Source organism: Lycorma delicatula, chromosome 12 (assembly GCF_047948215.1).
Source record: "Lycorma delicatula isolate Av1 chromosome 12, ASM4794821v1, whole genome shotgun sequence".
NCBI lineage: Eukaryota > Metazoa > Arthropoda > Insecta > Hemiptera > Fulgoridae > Lycorma > Lycorma delicatula.
The window spans coordinates 10,491,372-10,514,749 of record NC_134466.1 but is presented as its reverse complement, the minus strand read 5'-3'; the positions used below and the strand labels follow the sequence as shown (position 1 = coordinate 10,514,749).

General features: G+C 26.9%; 1 protein-coding gene across 1 annotated transcript in view; it reads left to right on the top strand.

Moving 5' to 3' along the window:
* Positions 1–23,378, top strand: part of LOC142333352 (uncharacterized) — a 388,438-nt gene that overhangs the window by 350,066 nt on the left and 14,994 nt on the right. The window contains exon 5 of the mRNA XM_075380375.1: positions 21,354–22,463. Coding sequence (XP_075236490.1) covers positions 21,354–22,463 — 1,110 coding nt within the window. The remainder of the gene's footprint in view (positions 1–21,353; positions 22,464–23,378) is intronic.

Below are 23,378 nucleotides of genomic sequence, written 5' to 3'. Positions count from 1 at the left end.
ATAGTTCCTTTTAGGGAGCTCATTGTTCATTTTTATTAATTGATCCATCATATATCTAGAAGAATAGAGGAAAACCATAGAAAAAATTTTTTATCATATCACTCTAGTAACAGATAGAATAGGAAATAAGCCCTCAAGTATTTATAAAAATAAATGGTTTATTTTGGATATTCAAGTAAATTCATTAATATTTTTATCACTGTGTTGTAATATAATAAAATGTAACATTATATTTTATTTTAAAACTAGCAGACCCAGCAATGCTTTGCTATTGCTAGATTTGAGTAATATACGTATATAGATTAAATGATCAATTGAAAGTTTGATAAAACATTAACAAAATGAACATTACAGAACTTCATAAAATTTGACCTTCCCCAGTTTCCTTTTCCCAATTGTCATTTTTACCATATTCATTTTCCCTTTCCCCAATTTCCCCCTGTTCTTCACCCCTTTCCCTTTTCTCCTGTAATTTATTTTTCCCTTGTTTCCCTTTCCATTTCCTTTTCCTGTTTTCCATTTTCCCCCTCTTCCCTTTTTACCTTCTTTTCCTTTTTCTGATTTTTCTCTTTTTCCCCACTTGTAAGTCGGTCCAGTAGTTTTTTAGTCTATAGCGGACACGCATAACGGAAACATTGAAGTGGAATCGTAAAATATTTAGTATAGCATATGTTGTTTTTGTGGTACACCCAACAGATAGCGCTGTTTTTCAAAAAAAGCATGTTTCTACCTGTCATAGGTGTGACATCTTAGGTATATAAAAACATGCACATAATCGAATGTAATGGTGTGCAAAATTTCAAAGCAATCGGTGAAGAACTTTTGGAGATTTAAGATTTTGAACAAACGAACATTTACTTTTTTATTTAAATAGATGTAATAGATTTGAGTTTAATACCGAATGAATAAGTGGAATACTGCGAAAACTGATTATTGGTAATTATCTAATTTTTGTGTTTTGATGGTTTATATTTCATAATATATATCTAAAATTATAGCTACATTATAATGTAAGATTATTTATCTGTAGCTCAATATTAATACAAGCTCCCTCGTCTGGATTAACAGTTTCTTTTGTGACTATGCCAGCCACCAACCTGTGTTACAGAATCCAATATATCTGTCTCTCATTCAGAAGGTTTGAATTCCACTCAGCATTACATACTTTTCAGACATTACAAATTTTTGTATTTCATTCCATCTAAAAAAAACCTATCAAAAGGAAAAAATAGATGTGGCAGCAGGAATGAGTAGGTGTTATCAGTATATATATATATGTTATTTTCCCCTTCTGATTAGTACCAATGTATATAATTGATTGTTTCCAAACAAAGGTGTACATTCATTTGTTGTTTTATTTTACCCCAGTATGTGATGCATCTACAGCATAAGATGCTCTAGTCAGAATTGCTTCTCTAAGATTAATGATATTCATTGAACAGCCAGTCCTTATGTTGAATGGAGTGAAGGTGTCACTTGTATAACTGAATGTACCTTTATTTTGGTGGGTTAGGAATATTGATTTACAACTGCATGTTTGGCTCAGTAAAGAAAACAATGAGGTCTTCATAAATTGTCCTTTTAAATAAACTTGATATGGGATGCTTGTTACCTTGAAATACACTGGATGAATACATAAAATTATAGTAAATCAAATATGTGAAATTTATGAAATTGATACAAACAGTAATATTTTTTCAAAACATATAATGGAAATTTGTTTGAAATTACCTTTTTTTTAATACTTTTGTATATATTATGAAATATATTTCTGGAATTCAAAAAATTATAAAACAAAAATCTGTAGTGATAATTTTTTTATTGATAGCAGTAGTTTCTCGATTACAAATTATAACAGCTGAGAAAATATGATGATAAAAAACAGATAAAATATTGATATTGCATGTAATATTTTTAAAAGAATTCTGTCAAATTTTTGTTTGAAATAAACGTTAAAAAAATAGTATTTTTTATTGTAAAAGATATCATAATTCGTTTTTGAAATCCTGTCATCAGTTTATAGAAATTTAATTAACATCATTTTGAGGGAATGCTTGTCAGAATGAGTTAGTTAAAATTACTGCCAAATAAGCACATAACCTCATTTACGATATATATGTGTTCACCCTGTTATAAACCTATCTGTTTGAGTACTCTCGAATACAGCTTAGTATATGACGAATATACTATAATATAATGGATGAATTCTCACTTCTAAATTGATTCTATTACTTGTACGAGCCTCTTTAAATCTTAATATAAATTTATTCAGATAATTGACATGTAATAAAAGGAGTTTGTCATTGCTTGGAAGATAGAACCTCATACGTTAAAAAGAAAATTTTACTAAAGAAGGAAAAAGTACTTGATAATGTTAATAACTTTAGCCTATAACAGTATAGATATTGTGATGGAACTGCAGGTTTACAGAACTGGAAACATTATAACAATTTTTTAAATATATTTTTGATTCTTATGAACTTTTTAAAATAAATAAACCCATAAATAAATTTTTTTATCATGTAGGAGGTTTTTCTCATATCCTGCATGTCATGTGGGAGGTGTTTCTGAGTGTATTTAAGATAATATGATTAGTGTATGAATGTAGATGAATATTTTAAATGTACTTAAAGCAAAACAACACATTGAACATAAAAAAATGTTAAATATTTAAAATAAGAAAATCATAGCCTTTTTTTAAGAAGTTCAATGTTTATGTTGTACTTTAATTAAATATTATTAAAATTAATAATTATCTTCTTCTGTACAATATTTTTTCTGTTTATGTATTTAATTACCGTAGAGTCCGCTAATATTGTCATAAAATGAAAGGTGATTGATCCTTTTCTTACTTAATGGAGTCCTTCTATTTCAATTCATTGATAGCTGGTGGACTCAAGTATAATCTTTTAATATTTTATGGCGCTTTAAAGTTAGTTTTCTTTGTGGAAGAATATTCCTCTTGTCTTTGAAATTAGAATATACTTCACCATCTAGTGTGTAATTTAATTTGTGCATGTCATATACAGTTAAATCACATGATTTTCTTCCTGGTCGGATTGATGTAAAGTTAGATTTTGTTAAATTAAGTCGATGTAACCCACCGGGTTGGTCTAGTGGTGAATGCATCTTCCCAAATCATCCGATTTGGAAGTCAAGAGTTCCAGCGTTCCAAGTCCTAGTAAAGGCAGTTACTTTTATATGGATTTGAATACTAGATTGTGGATACCGGTGTTCTTTGGTGATTGGGTTTCAATTAACCACACATCTCAGGAGTAGTCAAACTAAGACTGTACAAGACTACACTTCATTTACAAATCATACATATCAACCTCATTCACCCTCTGAAGTAATACCTGAACGATAATTCCCAGAGGCTAAACAGGAAAAAAAAGAAAAAAGTTAAGTCGATGTAAAGTTAAATTTTGCAGAACTCAAGTCTTCAATCATAGTCATCATCATTAAGTTTTTGCACCAGATGAAGTTTAAAGTGTTTGAAATTTTCACTTTTTAATATTTGAATCGCTCAACTTTGGTTAATGTTATGTTCTTGTCCTGCTGTTGAAATCGAGGAATGAAGACTCTCAATAAATTCTTTCATAATCTCCAACGATTTGCTATATTTGTTGCAGATTTAGGCCTCCCAGGTTTTCTCCTATTATTAATGCTCCCTGTTGTTTCTTCAGATCGTTTGATGGTTTTTGACACTGAACCTTTTGAAACTGGATTACAAATATTAAATATTGCATTGAACAATTTACAAACAACATTATACGTCCTAACTCTATTACCAAAGCTCCATCATTAAAATTGTGACCCTTTCCTGATCACTAAGAGACAAGTTGATAGCAATGTTAGCAGATAGCGCAGAAAAAATTAATTCAGTAAAAAACAATTACAAAAAGAGGTAAAAAAGTTGTAAATAACAAAAGCAGCTTGCAAATGCAATAAAGTTAGACAAAATCAATTAGTCAACCGATCACAATAAATTCTCATAAGAAACAGTGTAGTAATGAAATACTAAATGGAATATTATGCAGCAATGAAAATGGAGTTTTGCAACAATGGTAAGAGACCATCAGTGATCAGCGTGATTAGGTGATACAAAAACTATTTTTTGTTAAAAAATGTTTTAAAATTATATTTTTTTTAAATTTAAATTAAAATTTTAAAATAAATATTAATTAAATTAGATAAAAGTTTAATTTAATTCACTTTAATTAATTTTATTGTGAAAATTTAGTAATTTTCAAAATTCAACTTTATCCCGTTGCCATTTTGGGTACAGACATCATTCCAACATTTTATTTATACCATTTTTCTTGTTTTAAAGAGACCTTTAAAATGATTTATCACACAAATGGTATTACCATTTAAAATATTTGAGTTACAACCTGTGGGCGACCCCTCAAGAAGGAATTTGAGATTCTATTTCTCGTTAAAAGGTAAAGTAGTTGATTGATACCTTATCCTGAATGTTTACGTTATATTATCTGGAATGATTTTAAAATTGTTGAGAGATTTCCATACTTTTGACGTGCTCTGCATAATAAAATCTCTCCTGTCTTATACGAGTATATTCCAGAAAAAAAATTGCAGTAATAAAACCCAAAGCTTGCTACTTTTACAAATTATGAGTATAATGTAAAAATTTATGAATGTCAACAACTACTGCTAGGGTGAAAAGCATTATCTAATGATTTATCTTGAGAAGAAAATAATGGCTGGAATATCACTTTTTTAACTGGGATAAATAATTTTTTAATTAATTTTAATTTAAAGTGTATTAAATGGAAAAAATGTTTGATGGTATTATAAACTATGAGTATGTTAAAATAATTCACTTATGTTTATAGATATTTTTTTTATTAACTTATCCATTATATAATTGTTGTAACAAATTAATAAACATATTAATTTCCACTTTTAACTTCTGTAATTATTGGTGTGATATAGTATTAAAATTATGGCATTTAATGTATACAGTAAGAATATGTAGTTAATAAATTTTTGTAAATTTTAAAATAGCTATTTTATTAATTATTTTAAATAAAATTAGTTTTAAAAGTTCTTCAAAAAGTCATAGCCAAATTAAATGAACTAAAATGGCACCAAGTTTAAATTAATTGACGTAATTTTTTTATTCTGACTGGTACATAATACATTATATAGATAATGTCAGCATATTTAGGTATGCTACCTCATGAATAAATAAAAAGAAACTGCCAAAGCATTTATCTGGATAGATCAAAAGAAACTATGGTAAAAGCTTGTTCAGAGTAGCATCATAGAATACATACACTATTGATTAAAAGATAAAAAAAATAATGTGATTAACTTGTACTTTTAGTTGCATAATGGTGCTTTCCCTGTCTATCATACAAGGTAACTAAAAGAAGACACGTGAAGGTGTTTTAGAGATATGTTTCTATATCCAGAAGTTTAACTAGTACTTTGGTGGTTAGTATTTTTTGTAGCTAGGAACATGAGTGGTCTTTTAATTACATATATATCGCAATGAAAGACATGAAGGAGGATACAAGGCTAATGGCCATAGCAGCCATGGCATTTAAAAAAAAAAAAAAATTAATGTGCTACTTTTTTTATATTTTCACAAAATATTTTCATACAACAAAGCACAATTATTCATAAGAAATGTCCTTATTTGCTTCTGTAGTAATTGTTATATATCATCAACCATTTAAACAAGCTTCTTGGAGATTTACTTAAAATTAAATGAATTTTTCTTTTAAAGAATTATTATCCTTTTGATTGACTTTTAATAATTAAAATAAAAAAGAGATATATTACTAACTAAAATAGAATAAAATCTCCAATGTCCCACATTTTCATTTAGTTATTCTAGAAAAAAGGCGGATATATGGCCTGCCATGAAAATGTTACATGGTTTATGTTTCATTACATATGATTTTGTGAAATGTTTTTGTCAAGAGTAACCAAATAACATTCATGAATTTAGCATACTAATAACAACAAAAACTCTTACAACGAAAAGTTTCAAAATCCTGAACATTTTTAACTGTTTCTTGAGTTGCGATTTTTTTAACACGGCTCTAACCCCAATGTTTTCCTTTTTATTTGCTTGCATGAAGTAAAGGAGCGCACCATGAGATTTTCTCTGTGTCAGTAGCAGCTAAAATAAAAATATGAGCCCATACATCAAACAAGCAAACTCACGCACTATCCTATTGTATGGGAAAGAATCACACGACAGCAATAATATTGTAAAAATTATGTTTAATTTAGCTAATTATCTCAATTAAAAAAAAAGTATTTGTATTAATTGAGCCATGGGGGGGTTGCTTGTTGTTCACTAGTTAAAGATATTACAATGTACACATTACGAAAATAATAGATACAAAATAATAATGGACAAAATCCAAAATCAAGTTCAAAGGATAAATACCAGATGCATTCAAAATCCAAATGGAAGTAAGACAAAAAGACAGGTTATCCATTTTATTTAATGCAGTTCTAGAAATAGTAATTATAAAATGCCGAAAACAATACAAAGAAGTGAAAATTGAAGAATTTAAGATTAGTACTAAAAAAAGGCCTCTTAAGAGATTGCTTAATATTTGCTAACAGTCTTAGCAGAAGATTTAAAAATAGCTGAAGAAAACAAATCAATACATTGAAGAGAATGGCTGAAAAGTTGAAACTTTTTTGCAAGTGGTTCAACACATCAAAGACATTCTAAAAGAAATAAATATAGATAGATACACACGAAATCACAGGCAGAGATGCATTCAGACAAAAGTTCAAAACATGTGAATGATTCCAGAAGAAAAGAACAAGAAGAGAATGGATCCAGCAAGCCAGAAAGAACACTAACACAAAATGAAAATTACTGTGAACAAATAAAAAGAGATGCCAATAAGTGAAATTATTATTGTGGTCCCTACAGAGACCAGTGTCAATTAATAAAGGTATCGTAATTTAACTTAAAATGGCAAATCTAAAAAAAAATTGAAGAAGTTTTTAAAATTGAGGAAAACAATTAATAAAACAAAAAATATTAAGTGAAAGATTAAAAAAAATGAAGATATTAAAAAAAAAAGTACTTTATATTAATTAAAAATTGTACAAACTATTTATTTATTTATTTGATGAGGTTTTGTTCTAATTTAATTACTTTTCTTTATAAACCTTATAGTAGATAGATTAAATTTTCTAATCTCTTCTTAAAATTTTTTCCTTACAAAACTCATTTGTATGTGTTATCATTTTTTAGCCGCTAAAAAATTAACAATTCAAGAAAGAAAAATTATTAAGGTATTGTACATAACAAAAATAAATGAAAAATATTTTAATAAGTAAAATATCTTATTAAAATATTTTATTACAATGCTATTATTCTCATTATTACATGTCAAAAAGAAATAGAATTATATATTTTTTCCCTGTTTGTATTCATTTACATCCTTGAAAGAAGAAAACAAACACAGAATTAGAAAAAGGCAGAAGTTTCGTTGTAATCATCTGTCCAAAACAAACGACAAAGCCATTTTAATTTAAAGAAAAAACAGATGAATATCGTTCTAAACAACTTTTCATAACTTCAGTGCAAAATATTTAATTAAAAAAAAAATAATAATAATAATAATAAATAAAAATAATCATGCTTCATCTAAATTTTTTATTAAATGTATTTAAGAGAAATAAAATAATAAAGCATTATCAAGAATATGTCACACAAATCAGTTATTAAAATTTAAAGATCATAATGCACTTTTATTATGGTTGTTATTTATTATTAATTTCAATTATTATAAGGCTTTTTAAAAAAAATAAACCTCCATTTCATGTACATTAAGTTTCTTTATTACTATTTATTAATAATCATAAATAATTATTTAGAAACACAAAACGCATATACAGTCTGTTTAACAGCATGATGAAATGTGGAATATAAAAACACTATAAAAATTATAAGCATTTACTTTCAAATCAAATGAAAATTGATCTTGTAGAAGACCTTTTGAAAATAATTACTTCCTTAGGTCAAATTAATCTTACCTCTCTTAAAAAAAGGTTATGAAACCCTTTTATAATATAGTCAATTAATTTTGATCCTCATTACATTTCTGCATTAAATTAATATGCTTTTTTTCTTCAAATTTATAACATTTATAAATTTTAAGTTATTCAATAAAAAGCTACAATTAAATCAGCATTATCATAAAACATCTGATGAAGGCTAATTTTTGCACTTGTTGTATACAACATACTGCGTAAAATATAAATAAAATCAATAACAGCTGATCTCCGTGGCAGAGTTGTAGCCACCTTGGCCTGTCAATCGGAAGTCCCAGGTTTAAATCCTGATCATGCATAGCATTTTTCTTACACTGCAAAATTCCATTTTCATATCCCACACCCAAACTTCAAGCTTACGTGGTGATATCATCAAGAAACAAAATCAATAACACATCTTGTGTCAGAAAATGTATGATGCGATATTTATTTACGTCCAATATGACCAATAATTATACAATTAGCATATTTTTTGGAATAAAAGGTTACTTTGCACTAAACTGTATGCAAGTAGACTTAATCTCATCCCCTCAAACATTAAGGAATGCATTCAAAACTATATATAACAACAAAATTAACCTCTGTAGGTTAATTTGATAAAGGCAGTTATATTTAAATGATGAAACATAATAAAAATTGAATATAATATTAAAGTATGAGTAAATAGTAAAAGAATTTGCTTTTTTTTTGCGATGAACAGCAATAATGACATTGAAATACTGAAGAAAGTTCTATGATTAGCTCTAGAATGTCTTTAGGAAGAAATATTTCAGTAAAATCTGAAAATATTTCACTTAAAATTTTTAATAATAATTTGTTCCAGTAAACTTAAAAGAAAAATGGATTAATCAGGGGTTTAAGCGAGGAAGATGTCAACATAATGGTATATTGTTATTCAAATTAGATGACATGGTTGGATGATTACTTATTCTACCATTTTTCAGACTAAAATTTTTTTCCTGAAAACATCAGTATGTATAGTTTGGGATTTCAAATTTCCTTGTGGCTCGCTAGCACTGCTAGCAGATTTTTAGTCTGGCACTGCTAGTGATGGATAGTCTAACCTTAACTTCAACCTCGTGAAGTTGTAGTTACACCCTCAAGGAGGGTACCAGTGTCTTCATGGAGGATACACATCTCAGGGTCTCGTGTACAAATACATTTAACCAGAATAAAGCAGTAGTTAGTGTATAAGTAAAATAATGTATTACGTCTTCATTCAATACATATTTAGCTAATCTTATTTTGTCCTCGTGCATTTTATGTAATGGTTACCATATTTACTTTAATTTGTGCTTTGAAGTGAAGCTGATTTCATGTGTATTATTATTGTTAATTCATGAAATAATTCAAATAATTATATTAAGATACTAAATATATATATATATAATATATTTATATAAAATAAATTACAATTCAGAAATCATTAATAAAAATTATTTGAGCACTTATCTGTACTCATTGAATAGAGATTCAGAATGTTTTTAATGATTAATATTATTTAAAAATTCATCAGCAGAGTTGTATTTTTTATATAAAGGAAAATTTTTTGATTGCATTTTATGTAAATGGTAGGATAATTTTTTTTAAGGGGTTCATTAATTTATAAAAAAAGCAATTTATTAAAAAACAAACACTTTCTTGTAAGCCAAAGTATTGTGCTATTGAATTACTAAAACCAAAACCAGTTCTACAAATTGATTCTTTTTTACAGATGTTTAATTTAGCATATTAATGGCAAAGGTTTATTTAATTACCACGAAAGCTAATAAAATTAAACCGTTAATTGGGCAAGTGGTTTGCACCATCCCCTATCAGTAGCTGAGTAATAATGCTGAACAGAAGCCTGGTTAAAATCCAGTTAAACATTATTTCGATTAAAATTTTTATGTTATTAGTGCAGCAAAACCTTGTTAATCAGAATAACTTGATTCATTATATGGATATAAGGGAATTTTATTTTTAAAAAAAATTAAATTAAATATATGGATACTGTATTAAATTTAATTACAGAACTATAAAAATAATTAGATTTACATGAATATTATACACCAACTACATACTATACTGTCTATACGTATAATAAATGTGCTGACATTCAACTATGTATACTTGTAATTATGAATAAAAGTGCTTTATGAGATTTTTTTTTAAATTGATCTTAGACTTTTTTTATTTTTCAAAAAGCATTAAAAGAGACTTTAAACACTGACATTTAAAATTATTGATGCATCTCTAAACAGCATTTCTAACTCTTTCCATATGCTAATTAAATGTGAGAGCAGGTTATTCTAATTTAATAGCTAATGAATGAGTTTGGTAGTAACATTTTAAAATTAAGCCCCAAAAAAACAACATACACTTTTCCTTCAAAAGATATAAATGTATTAAAAACATACACCATTACCTCGAAACATATACTTCATTGGCTGATCATTTGAATAATCTTTTATGACATGTTATTAAGGACATGTTTCTTAAAATCGTGTTATTCCGCAGTCAGTTGACTATCTAATGGCATAGAATTTTTTCTGTCAAACCAGTAGACCTCGTAGGAAAAGAAAAAGCCCAATTATTAGAAGGGACTGTTTATTAGATAAAGCTTTACATTTTTCTACTAAGATAGTTAAAATTTTTTCTTAAATCTGATTAGCCGTTATAATGGTAAGTTATTCAATGCTGCTTCAGGAACTATTACCAAATGTAATTAATTAGATAAATATTTCTAAGATTACAAATAAAAATTAAATGTTTATTTTTTTATGCACTTTGATTACTATCTTCAAATAATGCATTTTTTTTTTATTATGACAAGTTAAGTGTGTTAATGAAGATTAGATAAATGAAATGATGTTAAAAAGGCCAGATCTTTAACAGGAATTAAATTTAACACTAACTGATCAGTTGTATACAATCAAATAGGTTGTAACTGGAACCCCAGTTATATTCTATTATTAGAAAATACAATCTTGAAATAAAATAAATTAATATGCATCATATAAACAAGTACTTGAGTCAGATGTGAATGTTAATTATACCATTAAATACATCAGGAAACAAAAACAAACTACTCTAGGAACTATTTGCCTGCTTGTATTAAGGAAAACCCTTGCTGGGAGCAGTATTACAAAGGACAAAGTTAAATAAATAAGTAAATATTTTATTGTGATTGATACATAATAATACGTTGGGAATAATAATATATATCAGGAATGCTTAAGTATGCTACTTACCTAGAAGAGATGTGATCAAATGTATCCGATCTAGGCTCATAAAAACAAATATCCTTAACCTATTTAGTTCAATAACTTGTACCCTTCAGTGTAGGTACCTTATGTAGCAACCCTTAACCCAGCGATGTTTCCATTCCATTGTTGGAGGCATTTTTTAAAGTCAGTTTTAGTGATCACTGTAAGCCCTTTGTCGCATTTTTTTATCCCTTCTTTGTCTTCAAATCTCTTTTCTTTAAGCAAAATTTTAAGCTTAAGAAAGAGTCAAATATTTGCTAGGAGCCTTATCTGGTAAGGAGTATATGACTTTGGGCACTAGATCATTTTTAAAAACTTATTCTAATCTTTGAAGGTACTTAAATTATTAAATTAATGACAATAAAGTTTATGTTTTAAGACAACTGAAAGCAGAATGGTGATTAAATATTTCAAAACAATTAATTAATAAAACTGAGAAGTGATTACAAAATAATAATAAAGTTTTTAAATTTCATTAATAAATATTTATTATACCTAAATGTAGTCATCTAAAAATGTAGTCGTCTGCTATGATGTGACGTCAGAGGTGAGCAGTAGGATTATCTTCTTCTTCTTTTAAGCGCCCTCTCTTTAGGAATGGTTGGTGGTCCATGTAGCCACTCCGAATGTGATGCTGCAGCATGGAAAGTTTCCTCCGACATACAGTTGTACCATCTTTGAATAGCCTTTAGCCACAAATTCTTCCACTTCCCAACAGATCTTTTACTTTGTATCTATCTTCCTTTCAATTATGAGTTATAACAACTGGTACTTCTCGCCTCTTATAATGTGCCCTAGATATTGAGTCTTTCTATCTATTCTTTATAGTGAGCAGCAATTCTTTTTGCTTCCACATCCAATGAAAAACTTCATCATTTGAAATTTTCAGCATCAAGGTATGCGCAAAAGACGGCGATGCAGATACATTTCAAAAGCATCAATTCTCTTCTCCTCACTTTGATCAAGGGTTCAACTTTTGCATCCATAGAGAAAAATGAAGATGTAACAACTAATCATTTGGATTCTCAGCTGCAGACTAAGATCTGATCTTAAAAAGAGTTGCTTCATGCTAATAAATTGCCTCCTAGTGTGTTCTATTCTAGATTTTATCTCTCTTTTCCAATCACACTGCTCATCCACTATAGTTCTCAAGTATTTTAAAGATAATTCTTGCTCAATGTTATTACCCTTTATTGATAGGGTTGCCCAGATTTTCCTCTAAGAGAACATTATAACTTTGGTTGTAGAAGCATTAACAAACAGGCCAAACTCCTCACTGTGCTGAACTAAATCATCTATCATGCATTGAAGCACAGGTAGTTCAGCTGCTATGACAACAGACAGTGTCATCTGCGTTCAGATTCATTTATTTTCTTTGTTCTCTTGCTCAAACATCTCTCTTTTGTCATTTTCTTCTTTCTTCTTATTTGTTAATGAACCAGCTGATTTAATTTTTGTTAGAATTATTATATATGAATACTTTACTTTTCTTTTACAATGTCAACCGATTAAAATGAAAATGTATCTGTACTAGTCAGAAAGTTTAATGTTTTACAGATGTGTAATTAACTAAAATGATATAATGTTTAACTAAATTAATGTAAATTGAAATCAAAATTCATGTACAACAATTCCAGCCATGGAGCCATTCTTTGGTTGTGATAATTGTATACACTAAGTAAATACCGGATAAAACAAAAAATGAATAATTCATTCTTTCTTTATTCACATTTACATTAATTACACATTTATAAAACATTAAACTTTCTGACTAGTACGGATATATTTTCATTTTAATCCATTGACATTGTAAAAGAAAAGTAAAGTATGTATATATTAATAGTTCTAACAAAAAGTAAATCAGCTGGTTCATTAACAAATAAGAAGAAAGAAGAAAAGAAGAAAATGACAAGAGAGAGATGTTTGAGCAAGAGGACAAAGAAAATAAATGAATCTGAACATACTGCCTGTCTCTTATAATAACATGAGAATATCAGTAAGTTATAATATAAGGTATATAAATGTTATACTAATAAATATAAATTATATCATTCAGTAATACAAGATAAATCAAGTATATTTTTATAATACAATTGAGTACAAAGTATATTTATTTTTCATTTTTTTATCGATATAATATGTAATAGTGATCACAAATCAATAACAATGTATAAGAATAATAATACAGTAAGAATATAAGAATAATCATAATGCTCAGAATATTCATAACTTTGTAATATACGTAAATAATATATATATATGCTTGCACACATGTACCTATAATCTATGTAGGATTTCTTTAAATCCTATAGTAACTAGGATTTCTTTAAATGTGTTATTTGTGATACAGGAGAAGATGTGTTCAATGGTTCAAATAACCATGGTGCCACTATAAATAATGTGTAAAGTGGTACCATATAAAGTGTAAATAATAATAACTTACTGCACATTTAGTGACTTATCGCATCTAACTTGTACCTATTTTCATATAGGGATTAGGATTTTCTTTAAATATATTGTTCGTGATGCAGGATAAGATGTGTCCAATGGTCCGAATAACTATGGTGCCATTGGATAGAAATTGTAAATAATGATGACTTATTGTACAGTTAGATGAGATTACTTATCACCTCTAACATACATACAATATCTGTGTTGTGTGTGTTTGTTGTATGTGTTGCTTGTGTATGTGCCTGTGTGTAGTATGTACTGTATAGTATGATAACTAGTCTGTAGAGTAGAGTGCTAACCCACCGGCTTGGTCTAGTGGTGAACATGTCTTCCCAAATTAGCTGATTTTGAAGTCGAGAGTTCCAGCATTCAAGTCCTAGTAAAGTCAGTTATTTTTACACGGATTTGAATACTAGATGGTGGATACCGGCGTTGTTTGTGGTTGAGTTTCAATTAACCACACATCTCAGGAATGGGGAACCTGAGACTACAAGACTACACTTCATTTACACTGATACATATCATCCTCATTCATCCTCTCAAGTATTATCTGAAAGGTAATTACCGGAGGCTAAACAGTAAAAAGAAAGAAAGAGTAGAGTGTTAGAAGAGCATATGAGTAAGATATAAACATACAGAATATTATGTTTATAATATGTAACATTTATGACCATAGTATATACCACAATTTAAAGCACATTAATAAAATACAATAAATAAATTACAATGACAAAGAATAGTATCAGTTAACAAAACTATTATTTTAACAATATTCTCAATCAGTAACATACTATACTGTTGATAATCTTTCCATTTATCATGATTCCACTGTTTTCTTCCTTCAACACTTCTCTAACAATTGCTTCAGAATAAATGTTGAACAGCAAAAGAGGTGATAATGCACAATCCTGACAACAACCTTCCTGATTGCAGTCGCATCTGATGTTCCTCGGTTAGTTTAGACATCTGTGGTCTGATTTCAGTACAAGCCAATAACACGTAAGTCGTTTCGGTTAATGCTGGTTGATCTCAGAACCTCTACCTCACACAATCGAAGGCTTGTTTTGTAGTTGATGAAAGAGTCATATGCAGCAATATTCATATCCCTGCACCTCTGAACTAGTACATTAAAGGAGAAGTGTGCTTTATGCATACCTACATCATTTCAGTAGCCAAACTGATTCTGATCCATGTGATATTCACATTTCCTGTATATCCAGGTGCATATAATTCACAGAAATATTTTGAGTACATGAGACATCAAAATAAGCAGATGATAATCATCGCATTGGAAGGAGCTGCTCTTCTTCAGTAATGGTATGAGACTTGATCTCAACCAGTCAGAAATTATCTTTCCCGATGCATAGATAATATTGAACAATTACGTTAGGAGACTGAGGCCGATTGATTCCTGTTCATCTATTACTTTAATAAGTCAACATAAACTCTGCCTAGAGTAGTGGATTTACCATTCTTCTGAAACTTAATAGAATACACTACCTCACTCTTTGTGATTTCAGGACCGACCTTGTTAATTCTTTCGTTTGGCAGTAGAGGATCACCTCTATCACCCTTGAAAAGAAGTTCAACATATTCCTTCCATCTTTTAAGTTTTTCTTCAACTCCCAGGAAATCTCATTGTTTGCATTTCTCAAAATTTGACCACACTGTTTTCTTTGCAAACCACTCAGCTCTTTTACCATTTTTTATAATTTAAAACTACCTCAGTTTCTTTACAATTGTCAGACATCCATGATTCCCTTGCCTCTCTACACTTTCTACGTATCTCTTTTTGTTTCGGTGAAATGAAATCTTTTTATGTAATTTTAAATAAATTGGTCAAATTTTCTTTAATATTATCAGTTAATTCATTAAAAATAACAATGACAGCAAATAAGTTTCTTTCTCATGTCCTAAATAATTATTCTGTTTAATATTAAACAATTTTTTTTTCTTGAAGGATTTAATAAACATCAAAGACAGCATATTTGTGAATATAGATACAAAGAAATACTAGAGAACATTTTATTCTGTGAAATAAAAATATAAAATATTTTATTTTATTTTATTCAACCTTGTCACGTGTTTTTATAATTAATATTTTTAATTATTATTAGATTTATTAAACTATATTAACTAATACAAATTTATTATATGTCAATTAAAAAATGAAATTTCATTCATAATTTGTAGTAGTCATTGTGGCTTTATAACATCACTTTTTTTTTTAAATTAAGGTTGGTTTTTTAGAGTTTTAAGACAAAAAAAGAAGTATGAAGATTCCCTAAAGTTTAAAACCACAATTGAAATGAATTTTTCTTTCATAAAATCCTTTGTCATAACATGAACGAATATTAGATATGAAAATAATAACCATTTAGTTTATGTTAATAATATAAACGGAATGGGTACTGTACTCAAAAAAAAAATAATAATAAAGCGTCAAACTTTTTATTTTACTATTACAATCTGCGCATATTTCTTTAAAGTTAAAAGTTTTGTTAGCTAATAGAATAATAATAATTTTATATATGTGAAGTTATTTAATATTTAAACAGTATATTTATTTTCATAATTAGAAAAGTTATTTCATTTCTACTATTAACTACAGAGTTCAGTTATCCTTCTACATTTACACTTTAAATTTCTTAAAGAATATATAATAAAAAAATTATTAAATTCTATTTTTGTTTGAATATTGCAGCCATTTACAACCTGACAATTCTGTAAAATTTGAAAAATCTCTTGGTAGTACCATTTAATGGTTTGTTGTAAAAGTAAAATAACCACCGTTTGAGTTAAATAACATTAAATTCAAAAAAGTTTCTTGGGATATTACAGTTTCTTCAAATTACATTTTTAATTTCTAGAATTAAAATATGGGCTTACTACAGGTAATCTGTAGCAGCTGTTTCTAATTGTGTACTGGTCTCTATTTTTTTTATTGAAAGTTAATTGACAGCTAAGACCATTAGTTAATATATCCAATCGATGTAATGTTGTCAGATGAGAATAATACCCACTGTATATTCATATAGTGTTACTATCAGTATTGTACTGAATTGATATATGAATCCTAATTTCGCATTATTTTATTTTCCAAAATTAAATTTCTTGAGATGCTTAAAGGCATGTGGAATCATATATGAGCAAAGCTCCATTTAAAAGCAGTTGACAGCTTATAGAACCATTAACTATATTCTAATTACACAAACTGAATTCTTAAACACATGAAATTCTAATCGATTAAAATTTTAGTAACAAACAAAAATACATAAACAAATTTTTCAATAACAAATCTATATTTAATTAAACAGGCATTTTTAATAATATAAAACATTTAAAGTTATTCTTGCAATGTTCCTCAGTGACACTGATACTGCCATTTCATACCATGGTTTCAGTTTTTTTAAGTCAGAAAGGTATATTATTGAACGTTGTCAGAAAGTTTGATTTGAGTAGCTGTGCTAATTTTGTGATGTTGCGTAATTTTGAAATAGGGTCCTTTCTTTTGTTATTGTGTAGAATATTTATTTTGTTAAGAAATTTTCATATTGTTTAAATATAATCATGTTTGTTCAATTTATGTTAGAATGTATCATTAATTTTAAATAAGTTGACTTTATATTCAGTTTTTCTCTTTATTTAAAAGTCAATTAAAATTGAATTAAACTTGAAACATTGGTAATATAAATTTAAAATATTTTATTCTTCTTATTTATTTTTCAAGTTTAACAAAAACAAGTTTGAAAATAATATTATAATTTACGTGCAGGTGTACAGTCGTTTATATATATATATATATATATATATATATATAAAATAATATATATTTAATCAGATAAATGTGTGTGTGTGCTTGATTATACAAGGAAATTAGAATTATAGTTTCTGCACAGTGTTTGTGAGCATGCAGATGTGCTTATAATTTTATTCAGTTTGTAGTAAATAAACATTCAGCTTTTTGATGTCATATTTCAAGCAATAATTTACATACTACTGTAGAAAAAATGTTAAATGATTGCATGTAATATTAGGCTGTTCAGACTGGATGAACATTCCCACACAGGTACAAAGAACTTATAGAAGTATTACACACAAAATCAACATTTGATTATCACATAGAAACCGAACACACATGTAACCATGTACAAATATTAATTTTTTCCAAGACCTCAGTATTAAGTTTAGAGATAAAATAAATTAAATGAAAATAATATATTAAATTAAAAACACTAGATAGATACATTATTTTATTAAAAATTAAAAGGGTTTCTGAACTACTTAAGGAAAGGCACAATTAAATCAAATTATTGCTTCCAACTCTATTGAAGTCAGTGTTACATAATTAGCTCAGTTACAACTTCCTTGTATCTTAAAAAAAAATTTTTTTAATTATTAATGTATATTTTCCAAGCTTCATAACTTAAATTTCTATTATCTAAAGTTAAAAACTGTTTTGATTTGAAGATGACTTCTGGGCGGTTGTTACCAGGCTAAATGTGACAAAGGTATGTGAATGAAGGTTATATTTTATGAATGACCCTGAAAATCACTGGAAAATAACTATAAATATAAAAAAAAGTAATAAGAAATAAGTCAAGAAATAACCAAAGATCCATAAATAATTTACTGTAAAATACATATTGTGATTTAAATTTGAATTTTACATCTTTTTTTAATAATATGAGCTAGTTAATTGCCTTCTAAATTTTTATTTTTTTAATGATTCTAGCATTATCCTCTGATTTATTATTATTTTTTATGTTTTAGTATGGTCTTCAACTATTTTTATTATTATTATATTTTTCATACATAATTAATTTTGATATTATGTGACATTGCTTTGCTCAGAACTATGATTTCCTATAATCTGTCCAAGCGAATTCTGAAGCAGTCTAAAGTAGCTGAACGGCCCACTTACCCGATTATCACATGATGTATGTAATGCATAATTATGAACTGATTTTATAAATATTAATTTACTTATAATAATTCTTTCTCATCAGTATAATTTATAAAATTTCAAATAATAATTTATCATTTTACGGTTGAGAATTTATGTTTGTATATACACATACATTAACAAGTTACTAATAATTTTGTTTACTCAAACAGAATAATTCACTTGTGTTTTAGCAATTAAAAAAATTTCATTTTAACAAAGTTATTCTACGTTTCATTCTTACAGAGTTAAATCCTTGTTTTTAATGAAGCTCTCGTTTTACCCCATCATCGTTACAGTTATTTTCTCCCCTTACCATTTCCCCATTTCAGTTGCTCATTCTATTTAATCTACTTTAAAAGGGGGATTCGTGGGCGATTAAAATGCAAGCCATAAGGATTTAATTGTCCAGTTTCTGCCAATATTTTTCTTCCCTCTTAAAAATTCTCTTAATTTTTCTTTTTCTTTAAATAATGTAAGTGAAGAATTTATTATTTTAATATTTTCTTCGATTAATAATGATGATAAATTATATACACTATTTATAAAATGCATTTCCTAATCTTTCTATTTCATTTTTTAAGAAATATTCCTTTCCAAATAGAATAAACATTGTAAATAATAACTAATTGTAACTATTATTTAGTTAAATAACTAAATAAAATGTATTAATGATCCATTATTCTTACTAAATTCTCTTTATAAGATTAATTTTTAGCATTTGAGTACTCTAAAAAAAACTTTGTATCATAAAACGATTGATATATTTTGTCTATTATTTTGAATGTCAGTTATTTCTAGGCCCCATACAAAATATCCCAACCAATTTTATCAAAACTTAAATGATGAAGTTATTGTAACTCTGACTTATTAGTTTTTCTTATGTCTCGCTTAAAGTATTTCTAAGATACCTGTAAATATATTTTTTTTTCTTTTTTTTTTTGTTAAGGTATTTAATGAGTAAGTACTAAAGAACTATTTCTTTTAAGAGGGGAAGGAATTAAATATCTAATCAAGATAATTCACTCCAAAAGTTTTTAAAAAAACTGGATTAGCCACACTGCTTGGACGAACAAGCCAACTTTGTTATAAATAATAATTTATGTTAAATATTTTAATGAAACCAGATTGACATTTTTAGAAGTGGCTGCAACGTAAATGCATCTTTAACCTTTTTGAATGTATCTCTTGCTGAAATTCGTAAAACCCAAAAGTGCTGGAGTTATATAAACTGGAATATATGCAAATTAAAATATTAAGTTTAACAGATTAAAATAATAATTAACTTACAATAATTCTTTCTCATCAGTATAATTTATAAAATTTCAAATAATAATTTATCATTTTATGCGTGAGAATTTGTGTTTGTATTGGTAGGTACATTAACAAGTTACTAATAATTTTGTTTATTCAAACAGAACAATTCAAAAATAAAAAAATTATTGAAAAAGTATTTTGATAAGTGTATTTATTTTACAATGAAGTAAAATAGATCAGAATAAATCGTAAGATATTTATAATTTCAAAAAAAAAGTTACAAAAATTGCAGTATAAAGAAGAGAACTATTTAGGCCTAAATACAACTAAAAGAGAAAATAATTTAATCTAATTAGTTAAAGGTCTACCATAATTATGGCGTGTTAAGTCACGCCATACTGTCTGGCAGGTCGGTAAATCAATTTTTTTTCTATAACCATAAATTAAAGTAAACAGTTGAAAAAAAGAAAGGACAAATATGTTGTACCAATTACATCAGAACTGGTTGATAAAAACTACTCTTGAGACAATAAAACATTTAGATCTGTATCCTGTAGATTATAAATATTCCTACATTTAGTTACTCAATTCACTTTAAATAAAAATAATTCAGTTAAGTATTTTGATGTGTAAAATTTATAAAATAATATTAATAAAAATGTACTAAGCTACATTCGAGCAATGCAGGTCTGATCAAAATGCATTGAGAATGATTTTATTATGAACAAATCAATTGTAATAGTGAAGTTGTTTTGCTTGATTGTGACATTGAAGTATTGGGAGGAGGGACCAATTACTGACTAGTGCCAACTTTGTTTTAAATAATAATTTATGTTAAATATTTTAATGAAACCAGATTGACATTTTTAGAAGTGGCTGCAACATAAATTTTTTAAGATTTTTGAATTTATCTCCTGATGAAATTCGTAAAACCCAAAAGTGCTAGAGTTATATATATTGGAATCACATTATAATGTCAGAATTTTATTTCTTATCAGATGATTCATTGAAATGCTCTGTTTGTATTGTTGTATAAAACTACTAAAAATAATTCATAGGGAAGAGTTTATGTTATAAGATACTCAGTACAAAATTCGTATACAATTTTGTTAATCTATTTAAGTAGAGAAATTTGTCATTCTTATTAATTTTTTCACATACTTTATGCAAACTTTTTTAGATACCTTATAGATAAAAAAAAAATGTCTGCATAAAACCCACAGGGAAAGTATACATTTTTCCGATCTTTTTTAAAATTTATTCAACTGTTCCTGAAATTTTAAATCGGCTGTTTGATGGGTGGCAGCTTTTATGTTACACCAATTGTCCTTGGCATAATCATATTTATTTTTTATTTATTAAATCTGTCTTATTTTAACATTTATTTGTTTCAGGTTTTGGCAACATCGGACCAAAAACATCATTTGGTAAAATTATTACAATGATATATTGTATAATTGGAATTCCATTAATGTTAATATACTTAACAAGTATGGGCACAATGTTATCTAATTGTGCTAGAGGTTTATTTACAAGATCATTATGTTGTTGCTTATGTTCAAATTGCGGTTATTGTTGTTATGATGAACAAAGAATGGCTGAAAAGGAAAAAAGAATGAAAAGGAAAAGAGAATTCAAAGAACAACAACAACAAAGATTATTATTACAACAACAGCAACAACAATCAAGATATCAACAGCAAACAACGCAACCACAAAATCAAAATGAACAACAGTATGAACCGTTTTATGTACGTTCACCTACATCTACTTTTACAAATTTAACGAGTACAAGTAATAATTTAAATTCATCATCACCAGTAAGAAGTAATACAACTTTTGATAATATTGATAATATTAAAATGGTACAAACACCATCGATCGATTGTATAACGAATACAAATAACAGTATAACAGAAATTAACAATCAAGATAATTCAGTAATGACAACATCGACAACACAACAACAAAATGATAATCATAAGAAATTATCAATTGTAAATGATCATGGTAATTGTGTTGCACCGATATTATTATGTGTTATCGTTATGATTATCTATATTACATTAGGTACAATTATATTGTATCGTTTAGAAAATAATTTTAATAATGATAACCCTAATTCTAATAATTATAACATAACATATTTAGATAGTTTATTTTTTTGTTTTATGTCATTAACTACAATTGGTTTTTATGGTAATGATAACATACCGATCAAATTTTTATTACAGCCAATTAATCAACAAAAGTATAGTAATAATAATAATTCATTATTGATAAATAATTCAAATAAAATTAGAAGTTATAAAAATAAAACGACTCATAATGTAACTTTATGGTTTTGTTCTGTATATATATTAATAGGTATGGCATTAACTGCTATGTGTTTTAACATATTTTACGATGAAATCATTGTACGTTTTAAATATAATTATTATTATAATTATAATTGTAATAATAAAAGTAATAATAACAGTTGTAACAGTAGTAGTAGTAGTAGTAGTAATAATAATAGTAATACCAATAAAAATAAAAAGAAAAGATCAAAAAATGTATTAACAAATAAAAATAATAAAGATAATGTTACACCGACAAATACCAGTTCTATTATGATGATGAACTCGGTTTTAAATTCAAACACGAATTTAAATTTTATGGATAATACAAATAATAGTGTTAGTAATAATACAAATAGTGAAAGTAATATTATTTTAAATACAAATAATACATCATCATTGTTACTTGATTATTCAATGTCAACATCAAACACAACAACGTCTTGACAGCAACAAAATTTAAAATTTAATCAACAAAAACAAATAATATCAAATAATAGTAGTAATGATAATAATATAATTATTATTAATACAAATAATTGCGGTATATTATCAACAACAAATAATAACAATAATAATAACAGTAATAATGTGAATAATTCGGATAATAGTCCGCAGCAATTACAACAACCGCAACAGAGTTCGACAAATTTATTTCAATTTAATAATGCTGCAACAAACAATACGAGTGATAATAGTAAATTTTTATCAAGTTTTAATCCTACTATTTACAAAAATGTGACAGATGATGTACCGTCACAAACTATACCAGAAAATATAGCTATATAAATTAATATTTTTGTAATTAAAAAAAAGAAAAAGAAAAAAGTTAAGTGATTTCAAAATATGAATTTTCTAATATGAGATTATTCATGAATTTTTATTTATTACTAAAACTTATTACCTCTAACTTATTACTAAAACTGAACCTCTATGTAATGAAATATTTCGAAAGAATTCTACGAGTGGTGAAATTTCAATTATAATATAATTTCACCCGGGTAGCAAAATTGTAAATTCTGGAAAACAAAATCTGATAGAAACTTTTATTTAAAAAATTACAATATAAAAATTATAACTT